At 42.8% G+C, this 14744-nt stretch overlaps 1 protein-coding gene across 5 annotated transcripts in view; it reads right to left on the bottom strand.

The window, feature by feature from the left end:
• LOC135524614 (ankyrin repeat domain-containing protein 13C) overlaps positions 1 to 14744 on the bottom strand; it is an 80186-nt gene that overhangs the window by 3465 nt on the left and 61977 nt on the right. For all 5 annotated transcript variants that reach the window (XM_064952313.1, XM_064952315.1, XM_064952314.1 and 2 more), the window contains 4 exons: positions 14040 to 14106; positions 10695 to 10839; positions 10368 to 10499; positions 7694 to 7855 (listed from right to left, as the gene is read on the bottom strand). In XM_064952313.1, coding sequence (XP_064808385.1) covers positions 7694 to 7855; positions 10368 to 10499; positions 10695 to 10839; positions 14040 to 14106 — 506 coding nt within the window. The remainder of the gene's footprint in view (positions 1 to 7693; positions 7856 to 10367; positions 10500 to 10694; positions 10840 to 14039; positions 14107 to 14744) is intronic.

The following is a 14744-nucleotide window of genomic DNA, read 5'->3' as shown; positions in this document are numbered from 1 at the left end:
CAATCAGATTATAAGTAACCAACTTAATTACTCACACCACAGAAGGTTGATGGCACCTTAATTGGGGAGGAGGGGCTCGTGGTAATGACTGGAGCGGATTAGGTGGAATGGCATCAACACATCAAACACATGGTTTCCAGGTGTTTGATACCATTCCATTAGCTCCGATCCAGACATTATTATGAGCCGTCCTCACCTCAGCAGCCTCCTGTGACTCACAGATAACTTAACATGGTCTTAAAGTATACAAGTGTTTTCCATCATTCTCTGTGCCCCAGATCACACGGGATTGAGGGGCCTAAACACGTGACAATCCAAACTTGAACTGGCTTAAGCTGCTGAATTTCACTCTGTACTGGACAACATGACAAAGTCAACACTCCTTCCTCATTGTCCAACTGTAAGATGCACCCGTTTCATATTAACCAATGTCTGTAATGATGCATGTACAAGTAATTCAGAATGACTATATAATGTCGTCATCTCAAAATAATTATTTGCCCTTTTAGCCATCAGGCCTTTTAGCCATCAGGCCTTTTAGCCATCATGCTTTTTTTGCCATTTGCTGTTGACCACAAGGGCTGTTATGCCATCCTTTTAAGCCTCTGCATTGTCACATGACCATCTGTCCCCCGAAAAGCTCTGTATTAAAACTTTTACTTCTGGAACTCAAGTCTCCTCTTTTACCTTTATGAAGTCAACTTTTTTACTGCACAATTCGATCTACAATTCACAACCACATTCGTGTCACTAGAGGGCCCAAGCGCATTACTAATGCTGAGAGCGGGAATGAAAAACATGAACAGTGGTAAAAACAAATCAATGATTTCACAACTGCACACATACTGCATGAATGAAAAGGGGTCGTTAATTCTCCACACGTGCCTTATCAACAGCACCTTGACCTTAGGTTATCATCTCTGTGGACACACACAGGCATACTACCTCACATACAGTGCCTTGCGAAAGTATTCGGCCCCCTTGAACTTTGCGACCTTTTGCCACATTTCAGGCTTCAAACTTAAAGATATAAAACTGTATGTTTTTGTGAAGAATCAACAACAAGTGGGACACAATCATGAAGTGGAACGACATTTATTGGATATTTCAAACTTTTTTAACAAATCAAAAACTGAAAAATTGGCCGTGCAAAATTATTCAGCCCCTTTACTTTCAGTGCAGCAAACTCTCTCCAGAAGTTCAGTGAGGATCTCTGAATGATCCAATGTTGACCTAAATGACTAATGATGATAAATACAATCCACCTGTGTGTAATCAAGTCTCTGTATAAATGCACCTGCACTGTGATAGTCTCAGAGGTCCGTTAAAAGCGCAGAGAGCATCATGAAGAACAAGGAACACACCAGGCAGGTCCGAGATACTGTTGTGAAGAAGTTTAAAGCCGGATTTGGATACAAAAAGATTTCCCAAGCTTTAAACATCCCAAGGAGCACTGTGCAAGCGATAATATTGAAATGGAAGGAGTATCAGACCACTGCAAACCGACCAAGACCTGGCCGTCCCTCTAAACTTTCAGCTCATACAAGGAGAAGACTGATGCAGCCAAGAGGCCCATGATCACTCTGGATGAACTGCAGAGATCTACAGCTGAGGTGGGAGACTCTGTCCATAGGACAACAATCAGTCGTATATTGCACAAATCTGGCCTTTATGGAAGAGTGGCAAGAAGAAAGACATTTCTTAAAGATATCCATAAAAAGTGTTGTTTAAAGTTTGCCACAAGCCACCTGGGAGACACACCAAACATGTGGAAGAAGGTGCTCTGGTCAGATGAAACCAAAATTGAACTTTTTGGCAACAATGCAAAACGTTATGTTTGGCGTAAAAGCAACACAGCTCATCACCGTGAACACCCCATCCCCACTGTCAAACATGGTGGTGGCAGCATCATGATTTGGGCCTGCTTTTCTTCAGCAGGGACAGGGAAGATGGTTAAAATTGATGGGAAGATGGATGGAGCCAAATACAGGACCATTCTGGAAGAACACCTGATGGAGTCTGCAAAAGACCTGAGACTGGGACGGAGATTTGTCTTCCAACAAGACAATGATCCAAAACATAAAGCAAAATCTACAATGGAATGGTTCAAAAATAAACATATCCAGGTGTTAGAATGGCCAAGTCAAAGTCCAGACATGAATCCAATCGAGAATCTGTGGAAAGAACTGAAAACTGCTGTTCACAAATGCTCTCCATCCAACCTCACTGAGCTCGAGCTGTTTTGCAAGGAGGAATGGGAAAAAATGTCAGTCTCTTGATGTGCAAAACTGATAGAGACATACCCCAAACGACTTAAAGCTGTAATCGCAGCAAAAGGCGGCGCTACAAAGTATTAACTTAAGGGGGCTGAATAATTTTGCACGTCCAATTTTTCAGTTTTTGATTTGTTAAAAAAGTTTGAAATATCCAATAAATGTCGTTCCACTTCATGATTGTGTCCCACTTGTTGTTGATTCTTCACAAGAAAATACAGTTTTATATCTTTATGTTTGAAGCCTGAAATTTGGCAAAAGGTCGCAAAGTTCAAGGGGGCCGAATACTTTCGCAAGGCACTGTAGGTCAGCACACCTGGCTCCACAATAGTCAGAGCAGGAGTACAGTCCGCCCCCTTGGTCATTTCCGGTCACAACTTGCAGACTTGTTTACGTGCTGCTGTGCGTTTTGCTGCTAACCTCACTTTGCTACCTGACAACTTTACGGTTTTTACTTTTAATTAACGTTCATAATTTTGTTTTTTCCCTGACTCCATTTATTTATTCATCATTATTTATTTTTTTCATTCAACTTTTTCGCTCCGTACGCTTTATCTGGACGTGGTTTGTCAGGACCTCCACCAGCCGAAGCTAAGTAGTAACATTAACATGATGCCTTCTTATTTCAGTCCCTGTACTCATAATATACAGGAGAACGATCGCCTTGCGGCGAGGATAGCCGTTCTGCAAGCCCAGATTCAGACGCAATCGTCCACAGCTTCAGACGCAAAAGTCCACAGACCCACTCCAAAAGGCTTTCGGAGCCATCATCGACTCAGTGGGTTTTGTCCAACAGCTCTCCGGACCTACTCACTGCCACAGACCTTAGTGCTGCTTTTGATACCATCGATCACCATGTTCTTTGGAGAGATTGGAAACCCAAATTGGTCTACACGGACAAGTTCTGGCCTGGTTTAGATCTTATCTGTCGGAAAGATATAAATTTATCTCTGTGGATGGTTTGTCCTCTGACAAATTAACTGTACATTTCGGTGTTCCTCAAGGCTCCATTTTAGGACCACTATTGTTTTCACTATATATTTTACCTCTTGGTGATGTCATTCAGAAAACATAATGTTAACTTTCACTGTGGATGACACAGCTGTACATGTCGCTGAAACATGGTGAAGCCCCAAAATTGCCCTTACTGCAAGCCTTGTTCCAGACATAAGGAAGTGGATGGCTGCAAATGTTCTACTTTTAAAACTCGGACAAAACAGAGATGCTTGTTCTAGGTCCCAAGAAACAAACAGATTGTCTGTTGAATCTGACAATTAATCTCAATGGTTGTCCAGTCATCTCAAATAAAACTGTGAAGGACCTCGACATTACTCTGGACCCTGATCTCTCTTTTGACAAACATATCAAGACTGTTTCAAGGCCAGCTTTTTTTCCATCTACGTAACGTTGCAAAAATCAGAAATTTTCCGTCCTAAAAGTAACTGAAAAATTAATCCATGCTTTTGTCACTTTGAGGTTAGACTACTGCAATGCTCTACTTTCCGGATACCCGGATAAAGCACTAAATAAACTTCAGTTAGTGCTAAATACGGCTGCTAGAATCCTAACTAGAACCAAAAGAAATGATCATATTACACCAGTGCTAGCCTCCCTACACTGGCTTCCTGTTAAGGCAAAGGCTGATTTCAAGGTTTTACTGCAACCTACAAAGCATTATACGGGCTTGCTCCTACCTATAATATATCCCATTTAGCAGACGCTTTTGTCCAAAGCGACTTACAAGTCGGCTGGGGCCACTACTTTTACATATGGGTGGTCCCAGCGGGAATCGAACCCACGACGCTTGGCGTTGCAAGCGCCATGCTCTACCGACTGAGCCACACAGGACCCACCTATCTTTCCGATTTGGTCCTCTCGTACATACCTACATGTACGCTACGGTCACAAGACACAGGCCTCCTAATTGGCCCTAGAATTTCTAAGCAAACAGCTGGAGGCAGGGCTTTCTCCTACAGAGCTCCATTTTTATGGAATGGTCTGCCTACCCATGTGAGGGAGGCAGACTCGGTCTCAACCTTTGTCTTTATTGAAGACTCATTTCTTCAGTAGGTCCTATTATTGAGTGTAGTCTGGCCCAGGAGTATGAAGGTGAACGGAAAGGCCCTGGAGCAACGAACCCCCCTTGCTGTCTCTGCCTGGCCGGTTCCCCTCTCTCCACTGGGATTCTCTGCCTCTAACCCTATTACAGGGGCTGAGTCACTGGCCTACTGGTGCTCTTCCATGCCATCCCTAGGAGGGGTGCGTCACTTGAGTGGGTTGAGTCACTGACGTGGTCTTCCTGTCTGGGTTGGTGCCCCCCCTTGGGTTGTGCCGTGGCGGAGATCTTTGTGGGCTATACTCGGCCTTGTCTCAGGATGGTAAGTTGATGGTTGAAGATTTCCCTCTAGTGGTGTGGGGGCTGTGCTTTGGCAAAGTGGGTGCGGTTATATCCTGCTTGTCTGTCACTGTTCGGGGGTATCATCGGATGGGGCCACAGACCCCTCCTGTCACAGCCTCCAGTATTTATGCGTTGGGGGGGCTAGTGTTAGTCTGTTATCTTACCCGGTCTCTTGTGTAATTTTTTTCTCTCTATCTATCTCTCTCTCTCTATATATATATATATATGACCTGAGGACCATGCCTCAGGACTACCTGGCATGATGACTTCTTGCTGTTTGGGGTTTTAGGCTGGGTTTCTGTACAGCACTTTGAGATATCAGCTGAGGTAAGAATTCTCACATGCCTTTGACTCCCGCCACCCCCGTTGTTGTGAGTCCACCGTTGCCACTACCGTCGGAGTAAACAGAGGAGAACGTCAGTGCTGGGACGGACTCGGCATGTTATTTTTCCCTCATCCTACTTCTGCAAAACGGTTTCCACTGAGCAGGGAATCACTTCTACAGACATGGATGGAAGCACGAAGGACTGTGTAAGGAATTTTTCCCATTCAATACTGAGCTGACAAGATTTGGACAACAGATTAAAAATGCTTGAAAGCATTTACCACCACAGTACAAGGACAACAATACCACAGGGAGTAAATACCACAGGACACATCAACAACACAAAACCCAGTTCACGACAGGACAAAAGTAACGAAAACAACAGAGCCGCCAAAAAGCATATATTGAGCTTTGTGAGTGTCACACCCTGACCTTAGTATTCTTTGTTTTCTTTGTTCTTTTAGTTAGGTCAGGGTGTGACATGGGTGATGTATGTGTTTTGTCTTGTCTCGGGGTTTTGTATGTTTATGGGGGTGTTTCCTATCTAGGTGTTTTTGTAAGTCTATGGTTGCCTAGATTGGTTCTCAGTTAGAGGCAGCTGTCTATTGTTGTCTCTGATTGGGAACCATATTTAGGCAGCCATATACTTTGGGTATTTTGTGGGTGATTGTTCCTGTTTCCAGTGTTCCAGTGTTAGTGTTCACGTTACGGGACTGTTTCGTCTTCGTTCATTTTTGTCGGTTTGTTGTTTTTGTTCATTGTTTAAGTTTCCTATTAAATATGGATAATCATCACGCTGCATTTTGGTCCTCCTCTCTATCACCCGAAGACATTCGTGACAGTGAGGCCATGACTTCACTTTGTGGAGGGGCTCCCAAAGCAAATGATCTATAGGGCCAAACGGAGGGAAAGCACTGGAACGGTGTGTATAAGGTGCCGCTCTGAGCTTCCATCACTAGAAGGGGGTGCCTGGTATACATGCTCAAGGGTGGAAGAAGGGGGGGGTAAAATGCAATAATATGAATGGACAAAGCCATCGATCATGTGACACCATTCATTCCTATGTGAAGACTCAATAGCACATTGAAACCAAAAGAAGTCTGTTACGATGGCGTCTTATGGAGATATAACGTGTGCAGTTTGAGGTACTCTAGGAAGTAACCTTGCAGGCTAGTTCAATGCTGCCCACTCTCATTGAGTAACCCAAGTTGAAGGCCGACCAGGGTAAAGCAGGCTGCCATTAGCAACTAAATTATCCTTGTAAATTCTTCTAATGTGCGATTTTGAAATAATTGGTTCAAGGAAAGTATTCAGACCCCTTCACCTGTTGCACATTTTGTTACGTTACAGCCTTATACTAAAATATCCCATAATGACAAAGAAAAAACAGGTTTTTAGAATTGTTTGCAACTGAAATATTATATTTATATAAGTTTTCTGACCTTTTACTCAGTACTTTGTTGAAGCACCTTTGGCAGCGATTACAGCCTCGAGTCTTCTTGGGTATGATGCTATAAGCTTGGCACACCTGTATTTGGGGAGTTTCTCTCATTCTTCTCTGCAGATACTCTCAAGCTCTGTCAGGTTGGATGGGGAATGTTGCTGCACAGCTATTTTCAGGTCAATTAAGTTGTAGAAACATCTCAAGAATGATCAATGGAAACAGGATGCAACAGAGCTCAATTTCAAGTGTCATAGCAAAGGATCTGAATACTTATGTAAATAAGGTATTTCTGTTTGTTTTTTATACATTTGCAAAAGTTTCTAAAAAGCTGTTTTCACTTTCTCATTATGGGGAATTCTGTGTAGATTGAGGAAATGTTTTTATTTAATCCATTTTAGAATAAGGCTGTAACGTAACAAAATGTGGAAAAAGTGAAGGGGTCTGAACAATTTCCAAATGCACTGTACATCTGGTGTATTAGAAGCAATTTCCATTCACTATAATGGGGGATCCAACGGTCGACCTTGACCTTCCGTGTCTTCAATGAGAGGGGGCAGTCGTTCTCCCCTGGCAGAATGCCACATTTACATTACATTACATTACATTTAAGTCATTTAGCAGACGCTCTTATCCAGAGCGACTTCACAAATGAGGTTTAGAAGGGACATTTTCATTCTGACAGACAGTATGTGCAAAACAAATACAACTATAAAGAAACCCAAGAGGAGTGAGTAGTCCAACTGAAGTATTTCCAAATAAACCACGCAGACGTGTTTTACAGGAAATGAGCCATATGCTAAGTGAAAAGATATGACCCTTTTGTGGTCCATGTCTCATTGACATGTTTTGGTACAAGTGACTGGAAGTGAGAGGAGATCCTGTAGGGGAGGGATATAAGGGTGGCAAGTAGTAGGGTCTGTGAGGGCCTACCCCAAGTGTCCAGCGGCAGAGGAGAGTTTCAGGACTGGACTCGCAGTTATGCTGAAGGTGCAAGCAAACAGTATCTTCACTTTGCACACCGCGCCCAGCTCACAACCATAACAGGTGATCTGATACCAGTCGACTCCAGCAGAATTCCAGTTAGAGATCCCAGCATAGAAATTCAGCCCAAAGCCCCAACTTGGGAGGTCCCACTGCTGAACTAGACAAAGACTGAACCCAAGTACAATGTACCCGTACTCTGCAACTAGAGGGCCTCAAGGCGGAGCTCACCTCATAGTTTTGCAGCTAAAGGGCATCACAGCGGAGCTCACCTCGTAGTTCTGCTCAATGAGGTTCCCTCCTTTGCTCAGGCTCTCCATGATGGCCTTGTTCCTCAGGATGTCCTCCTCGGTCAGGTGCTCCCGACGCTTCCGTGACTCCAGCACCAGCCCGTTCACGGAGTAGAAATCCGCCAGGAAATTCCCCACACGCTCCTGGAGCGACAAAGGACATGAAAAAAAAACTTGGTCACCAATTTCCCTTCAATACACCTCAAAGGACAAACAGCACTAACCCAATAATAATAGCTCTCCCCGGATGTTTATCAAACACATCCTCTATGTGTTGGTTACTCTGTTTCCTTTGAAACTTTGTTGAGGGGAGGTATGGCACAGGAAATGTGAAAAGGACATGGGTGTCCTGTACTGCATTGAATAACAAGACTGTACTGTAGAGTAGCAGAGGGCACACTGATTAGGGCTGTTATGGTGATTGTATTACCGCCACACCGGCGGTCACGAGTCATGACCTCAGTCAAATTTCACATGACCGTTTAGTCATGGTAACTAGGCTTCTCCAAGCTCTGATGCTGCTAATGGTCATTAGTGGCCCACCAATGTGCTAACTGCCTGGTACTCAGCAGTCGATTGTCCCTTTAATCACTCTGACATCAATGTAAATATTAGGCACATTGTTGGCTGGCATGAAAATGAACCATGGGAAAAGTGTATTCCATTCGCTATTCAAGTGCATAGATGACATGTATTTTTTTGCCCTGCCCCTGTTCCCAGATCAATGCGTGATAACGGTCCATTCTAAATCAAAACTAATTTCACACATATATTATTTAGCATATGTAAAGACAATAATAAATTAAGAATAGTCTGATGGGTGACAATATTATCAGTTGTGAATGATATACTATCACTTGTGAATGATGCCCAGCTTGTGTGCAGTAAGGCATGAAACAGTGCAGGCCTTTTTTTCTCTTGACTTTTCCAAATCATAATAGCATACCTCATGTAGCCTAGCTAATAGGTCTATGTGTTTTGATAAGGTTTGCATCACAACTAAGTGGCCAAATAACTTCCTAAAATTAAGCACATTAATCCGCTTTACAAGGGGTGTAGAGCCTAACTGACATACATAAGCGGCGCGTGAATTTCAAGTTTAGGGAAGATCATTCTCACATATAAATGCACCTTAATAATAAAAGAATTACATGCATAATCGCATTTGCATCACTTTTGAGAACGTTTTTCCCCCCCCGCTAATTTATTACATTTTGGAACATTCACACTTATAGCCTACTGCAGTGTGTGCATTGCTGTGCTTATAATGTGAAGAAATAGCATAATAGTTTATCAACATTTTAAACTAAACGCTCTGATCTGTTGCATCAACCTCATTGCTTTAAAAGTGTTTTTGATGCAAGTGGTTGTATTCATTTGGGATCTATCACATCCCACAAATGTTCGACTATGTTTGGAATATTTATTTCTCGCACAGAAGGACAAGAATTGAATTGGCCAATAGAATTGGTCAACTTTTGTACTTTGGGGGATAATAGATTGACATAGGCTTGTGCTTTTGATGTTCATTAGGCCTAGTCGGCTTGTTGGCTGACAAAAACTAAATGCGGACAGTTCTTTTAACATCTTCAAATTTGATAAAAAGTACGCTCGAGGTTACGCCGCTGATGTGTCGGTCTTCACTTTTATCTTACTTCAGAGCGGCGATGCCTGTGAGAGGGACCCGATCATGTGACAGGCATTAGCTAATAAGAATTGAGTCATCTGAGAGAACCATGTGCGCGAGCACACGATTAGTAGCCGGGATAAGGGAATTATAATTATTATATTCAGCCCAAGGGCACAACGGCCACTGGCCACAAAAGGCATGGATTTTTTTAGGGTGCATTACGGCCACATAAGAGGGACGACGGCGGGTAATTTGAGGCATTATTAAGTGCTTGTCAAATTGTGAATGAGAGACTGATGAAGTGTGTGCAGCCTGCGGAAGAAACAAAGCAAATCACATGCCGTTCATGCAACTTTTTTCAAATCATCAGCCCTAGAATGTATAAAACAATGTTGCCCAACGTTTGTATCACAACTAAAGTTGCATGAATAACTGAAAATTAAGCATATAGGAGGACTTGTTTCTTTGTTAACAGATCAACACAGAATAGCCGCATGTGCGCACACCCTCAGAAATCGTTTGGAGAAAATATCCCTTCTATTTTATTCAGCTATGTTCAATTGTATTCTTCACACTATAAAATAATGCCACGGAATCCAAAGCAAATCTTTGTCCACTAAATTAACTAGTGTATCCCACAGCCATATGGCATAGCCAGATCAGGTCCAAACATAAGGACAACTCAGAGTATGCTATTTTGTTCTTCTGAAATAGACTACATTTTCTTCATGTTTCTTTAGACCTGTCCAAAATAAATAATGCATTTATTGTGATGTGTAGGCTATATTAAATTGATTCATTAGACTTTTTAAAATGTAAATGTTCCAAAGGTCTACATCAGTGGCTTGTAGGTTATGCATAGAAGTCAGGAGATGCTAAATATGTTTATGTTAATTAACGGTCAATTACAGTGAGGCCGGCAGTTATTTCCTTGACAATCATCCGACTGACAAAATATAATGACAGCCACTGCCCTGATTCTGAGAAAGATACATTTTAGGATTTGACAGAGATGTATAAATCAACCGTTTTGTCCTCTCGGAACAGCCAGCCAGTCTGTGCTCTGGAGAAGGTGATGGACTTGGTGGAGAGAGTGGCCGAGTAAACATCGCTGCTCATAAGGATGTCCACCTCTTCCTCTGTCTCCATCTCTGACTCCTGGAACACAAGGAGCCACCGCCACGTTGGTAAGCAGGTAGAAGCCTTCTGCACACACACACACTTCACAAAAACAGGGCTCACAGAGTTCAGAAGCTAGGTGCCCAGTTTTTAAAGGTGGAATAAAAAACTGTCAGGGACATCAGCTAGAGAAGTGGAAAAACAACAACTTCAGCATCACGTCGTGTGTCTCACCTCGTGGTGTATCCGTTGGTACACCTTCTGTTCATTGTCCAGCACCACAAAGGACTCCGAGGGGATGGCGTCGCCATTGAAGATGAAGCTGAGGTCACCACGTTGGCACTTCATATCTGTGAAGTCTATGAGAGTGGTGTCCAGTCTATGATCATAGAGAGAGAAAGGTTGAATTTCAAACCACTTCATGGGTCAATATAATGTCAATAGCACCAGTATCAGCACATTAAAGCAGCACATATTGCCTCCAGTTCATACGTATGCTTAATGATTACTCACATCAACAGTGGGGCAAAAAAGTATTTAGTCAGCCACCAATTGTGCAAGTTCTCCCACTTAAAAAGATGAGAGAGGCCTGTCATTTTCATCATAGGTACACTTCAACTATGACAGACAAAATGAAGAAAAAAACAAACAGAAAATCACATTGTAGGAATTTTAATGAATTTATTTGCAAATTATGGTGGAAAATAAGTATTTGGTCAATAACAAAAGTTTCTCAATACTTTGTTATATACCCTTTGTTGGCAATGACAGAGGTCAAACATTTTCTGTAAGTCTTCACAAGGTTTTCACACACTGTTGCTGGTATTTTGGCCCATTCCTCCATGCAGATCTCCTCTAGAGCAGTGATGTTTTGGGGCTGTTGCTGGGCAACACGAACTTTCAACTCCCTCCAAAGATTGTCTATGGGGTTGAGATCTGGAGACTGGCTAGGCCACTCCAGGACCTTGAAATGCTTCTTACGAAGCCACTCCTTCCTGTTGCCCGGGCGGTGTGTTTGGGATCATTGTCATGCTGAAAGACCCAGCCACGTTTAATCTTCAATGCCCTTGCTGATGGAAGGAGGTTTTCACTCAAAATCTCACGATACATGGCCCCATTCATTCTTTCCTTTACACGGATCAGTCGTCCTGGTCCCTTTGCAGAAAAACAGCCCCAAAGCATGATGTTTCCACCTACTGCTTCACAGTAGGTATGATGTTCTTTGGATGCAACTCAGCATTCTTTGTCCTCCAAATATAACGAGTTGAGTTTTTACCAAAAAGTTATATTTTGGTTTCATCTGACCATATGACATCTCTAGCAAACTTCAGACGGGCCTGGACATGTACTGGCTTAAGCAGCGGGGACACATCTGGCACTGCAGGATTTGAGTCCCTGGCGGCATAGTGTGTTACTGATGGTAGGCTTTGTTACTTTGGTCCCAGCTCTCTGCAGGTCATTCACTAGGTCCCCCCGTGTGGTTCTAGAATTTTTGCTCACCGTTCTTGTGATCATTTTGACCCCACGGGGTGAGATCTTGCGTGGAGCCCCAGATCGAGGGAGATTATCAGTGGTCTTGTATGTCTACCATTTCCTAATAATTGCTCCCACAGTTGATTTCTTCAAACCAAGCTGCTTACCAATTGCAGATTCCGTCTTCCCAGCCTGGTGCAGGTCTACAATTTTGTTTCTGGTGTCCTTTGACAGCTCTTTGGTCTTGGCCATAGTGGAGTTTGGCGTGTGACTGTTTGAGGTTGTGGACAGGTGTCTTTTATACTGATAACAAGTTCAAACAGGTGCCATTAATACAGGTAACGAGTGGAGGACAGAGGAGCCTCTTAAAGAAGAAGTTACAGGTCTGTGAGAGCCAGAAATCTTGATTGTTTGTAGGTGACCAAATACTTATTTTCCACCATAATTTGCTAATAAATTCATTAAAAATCCTACAATGTGATTTTCTGGATTTTTTTCCCTAATTTTGTCTGTCATAGTTGAAGTGTACCTATGATGAAAATTACAGGCCTCTCTCATCTTTTTAAGTGAGAGAACTTGCACAATTGGTGGCTGACTAAATACTTTTTTGCCCCACTCTATATGTGCTGCACATAGACACGAAAGGGAGAGTGAGAGGTACGACAGTGCGGAGACTTTCAACCATTGGAATGTAAGTTAAGTTATGCCTTGGCCCCTCTCACCAACTGACATTTTGATAGCATGTTAGAGAAATGTCTTTCTTCACCACCCACTCACCACAACATGCACACACTTTCATGTATCTGATAATAATTATCCCTGAATCTCCAGCGTTGCATAGATTCAGAGCAGGGGAGAAGTGGGGAGGAGGGGTGGCAATTTGTGAAGCAAGTAACCTAGCAACACTTTGATTTGTCTGTCTCTGTGAGCATGTGCGTGAGTATCACGGTATGCCAGAGCTGCGTGTTGTAAAATGCAGGCCCTTTGAAGAACAACACAGTCTGAACCTGGCTTCTTGTCAATGAACACTGAGGCTTGTAAATCATAGCAACACAGCCTACATTAACCAGCCTGCTAACAATTAAGCCAGATAACCTTACTGTATTCTGTGTAGTCCAACTGGTGATGTCAGTTCGCTACTGAATGGGGAATAATTGAATGTGACGACTTGGAGCTGGGACAATTATAATGTAGTCTGTAGGGTTAGAGTAGGTGTTGGTTATCTCTTTAACTAAGTGTAATTATTTGGAGAGGGATGACGAGGTAATAGAACTGCAAACAGATGCCGTGCTGCTCAGTCACAGCAGTGCAAGAACCGATTTCACACTCTAGTTAACCGTTCTTGTCATTAGCCACCGTGCTGGGGTTGGCTTTACAGAAGCCCATAAAGCTGGGAGCGGGTGTAGTGTTCAAGGCCAGGAATCTTTACTGAACTGAAAAGGGCTCTAAAAGCTTGAAAGTGCTTCAATAAAGAGTTTTATCAAGGCTTATTGACCTTTATTATCGTGGGTTTTACCATATCTCATTGACCTTTTCAGTATAATACTAAAGCTGAGGACATCACTCAGGAGAAGCACCAGTCTAATGTTGTTGGATGGACAGAGGTGGCTCCTTGGGTTTGTCCATAGGGGAAAGCTCAATACCTGACTCTTTCTGCATTTAACGAAACTGCATCTCTGCCCTTCCAAGACTAGGACAAGATGGCTGAAGGAGAAACATACTGGCACCCAACCAAAGCTAAAGATTGGTGAAGAACAGTGTATCAATTTTGAGCTGCGGAGGAGGAGAAGCAACATTGTGCATTGTGTGTGTGTGGACAAACTTTGAACAGGCTGTAACAGCTGAGACCAGTACAGTACTGGTTAATGAATCAGTGATCCATGATGGCACACCCATCTCTTTATTACGTGTTGTAATCTGTTTGAAATGCTTATTTGTTACAATGATCTTGTCTTTTGTCTTGTCTTCTGGTTTGTCTTTTGGCTTCAAGCAAATTGTTGCTAAACAAACACCTCACTGTGTAAGTGATCCGACGTCTGCCGAGCAGTCCTCCAAGCAGATCAGATTTTTTTGGAACAAGGGATGACAAGGGATGACTTGACTCACCTGATGTTGATCCCCTGTTTGTAGATCTTACAGGCGTCAGAGGGCAGGATTCTGGAAAGCAAAGGCACTGCAACATGGGGAAATAGATAGTCCTAAGTTTAGAAACTCCAACCACTTCAAAGTTCCTATATTCCCTCTTTCAGAGCCCATACCTGCACAGGAATATGCAGTTCTGCAGTTTAATATTTAACACTCTTTACAAGCCTACACCTGACTGTCATTAAATAATGATTTCCAAAGTCCTGCACCTTATCAAGGTCTCAGCCACAGAACTATAAAGGAGATGCGGAAGGTATTATGTGACTGATTTAGGTTATGTGCAAGTAGGATTTGAGACCACGTCTGACCCTTGGAAGACACCACACTATTGTTCATGTTCCAATAATTACGTTAGCATGCTGTACTATATTGCTTAATTAAAAACTAGGTGGTACGAGCCCTGAATGCTGATTGGCTTAAAGCCGTGGTATATCAGACCGTATTTCTTTTAAATAAAGGAGATCGCACACTCTAGGAGCTCAGATTAAAAAAATATTTTATGTCCAACATTTCAACAAATAGTCGAGGCCACCCCCTTTCCTAGGGAGGGTGACATGGCATCAAACATGTACCCTCCCTAGGAGAGAGGTATACCACACCCCCTTGGGCTATATTGCTTAATTCTAATGTATATATAAGTATGCTAGCATGGATATTGGAACAGAG

Source organism: Oncorhynchus masou, chromosome 31, assembly GCF_036934945.1.
Source record: "Oncorhynchus masou masou isolate Uvic2021 chromosome 31, UVic_Omas_1.1, whole genome shotgun sequence".
Taxonomy (NCBI): domain Eukaryota; kingdom Metazoa; phylum Chordata; class Actinopteri; order Salmoniformes; family Salmonidae; genus Oncorhynchus; species Oncorhynchus masou.
This window is presented reverse-complemented; position numbering and strand designations above follow the sequence as displayed.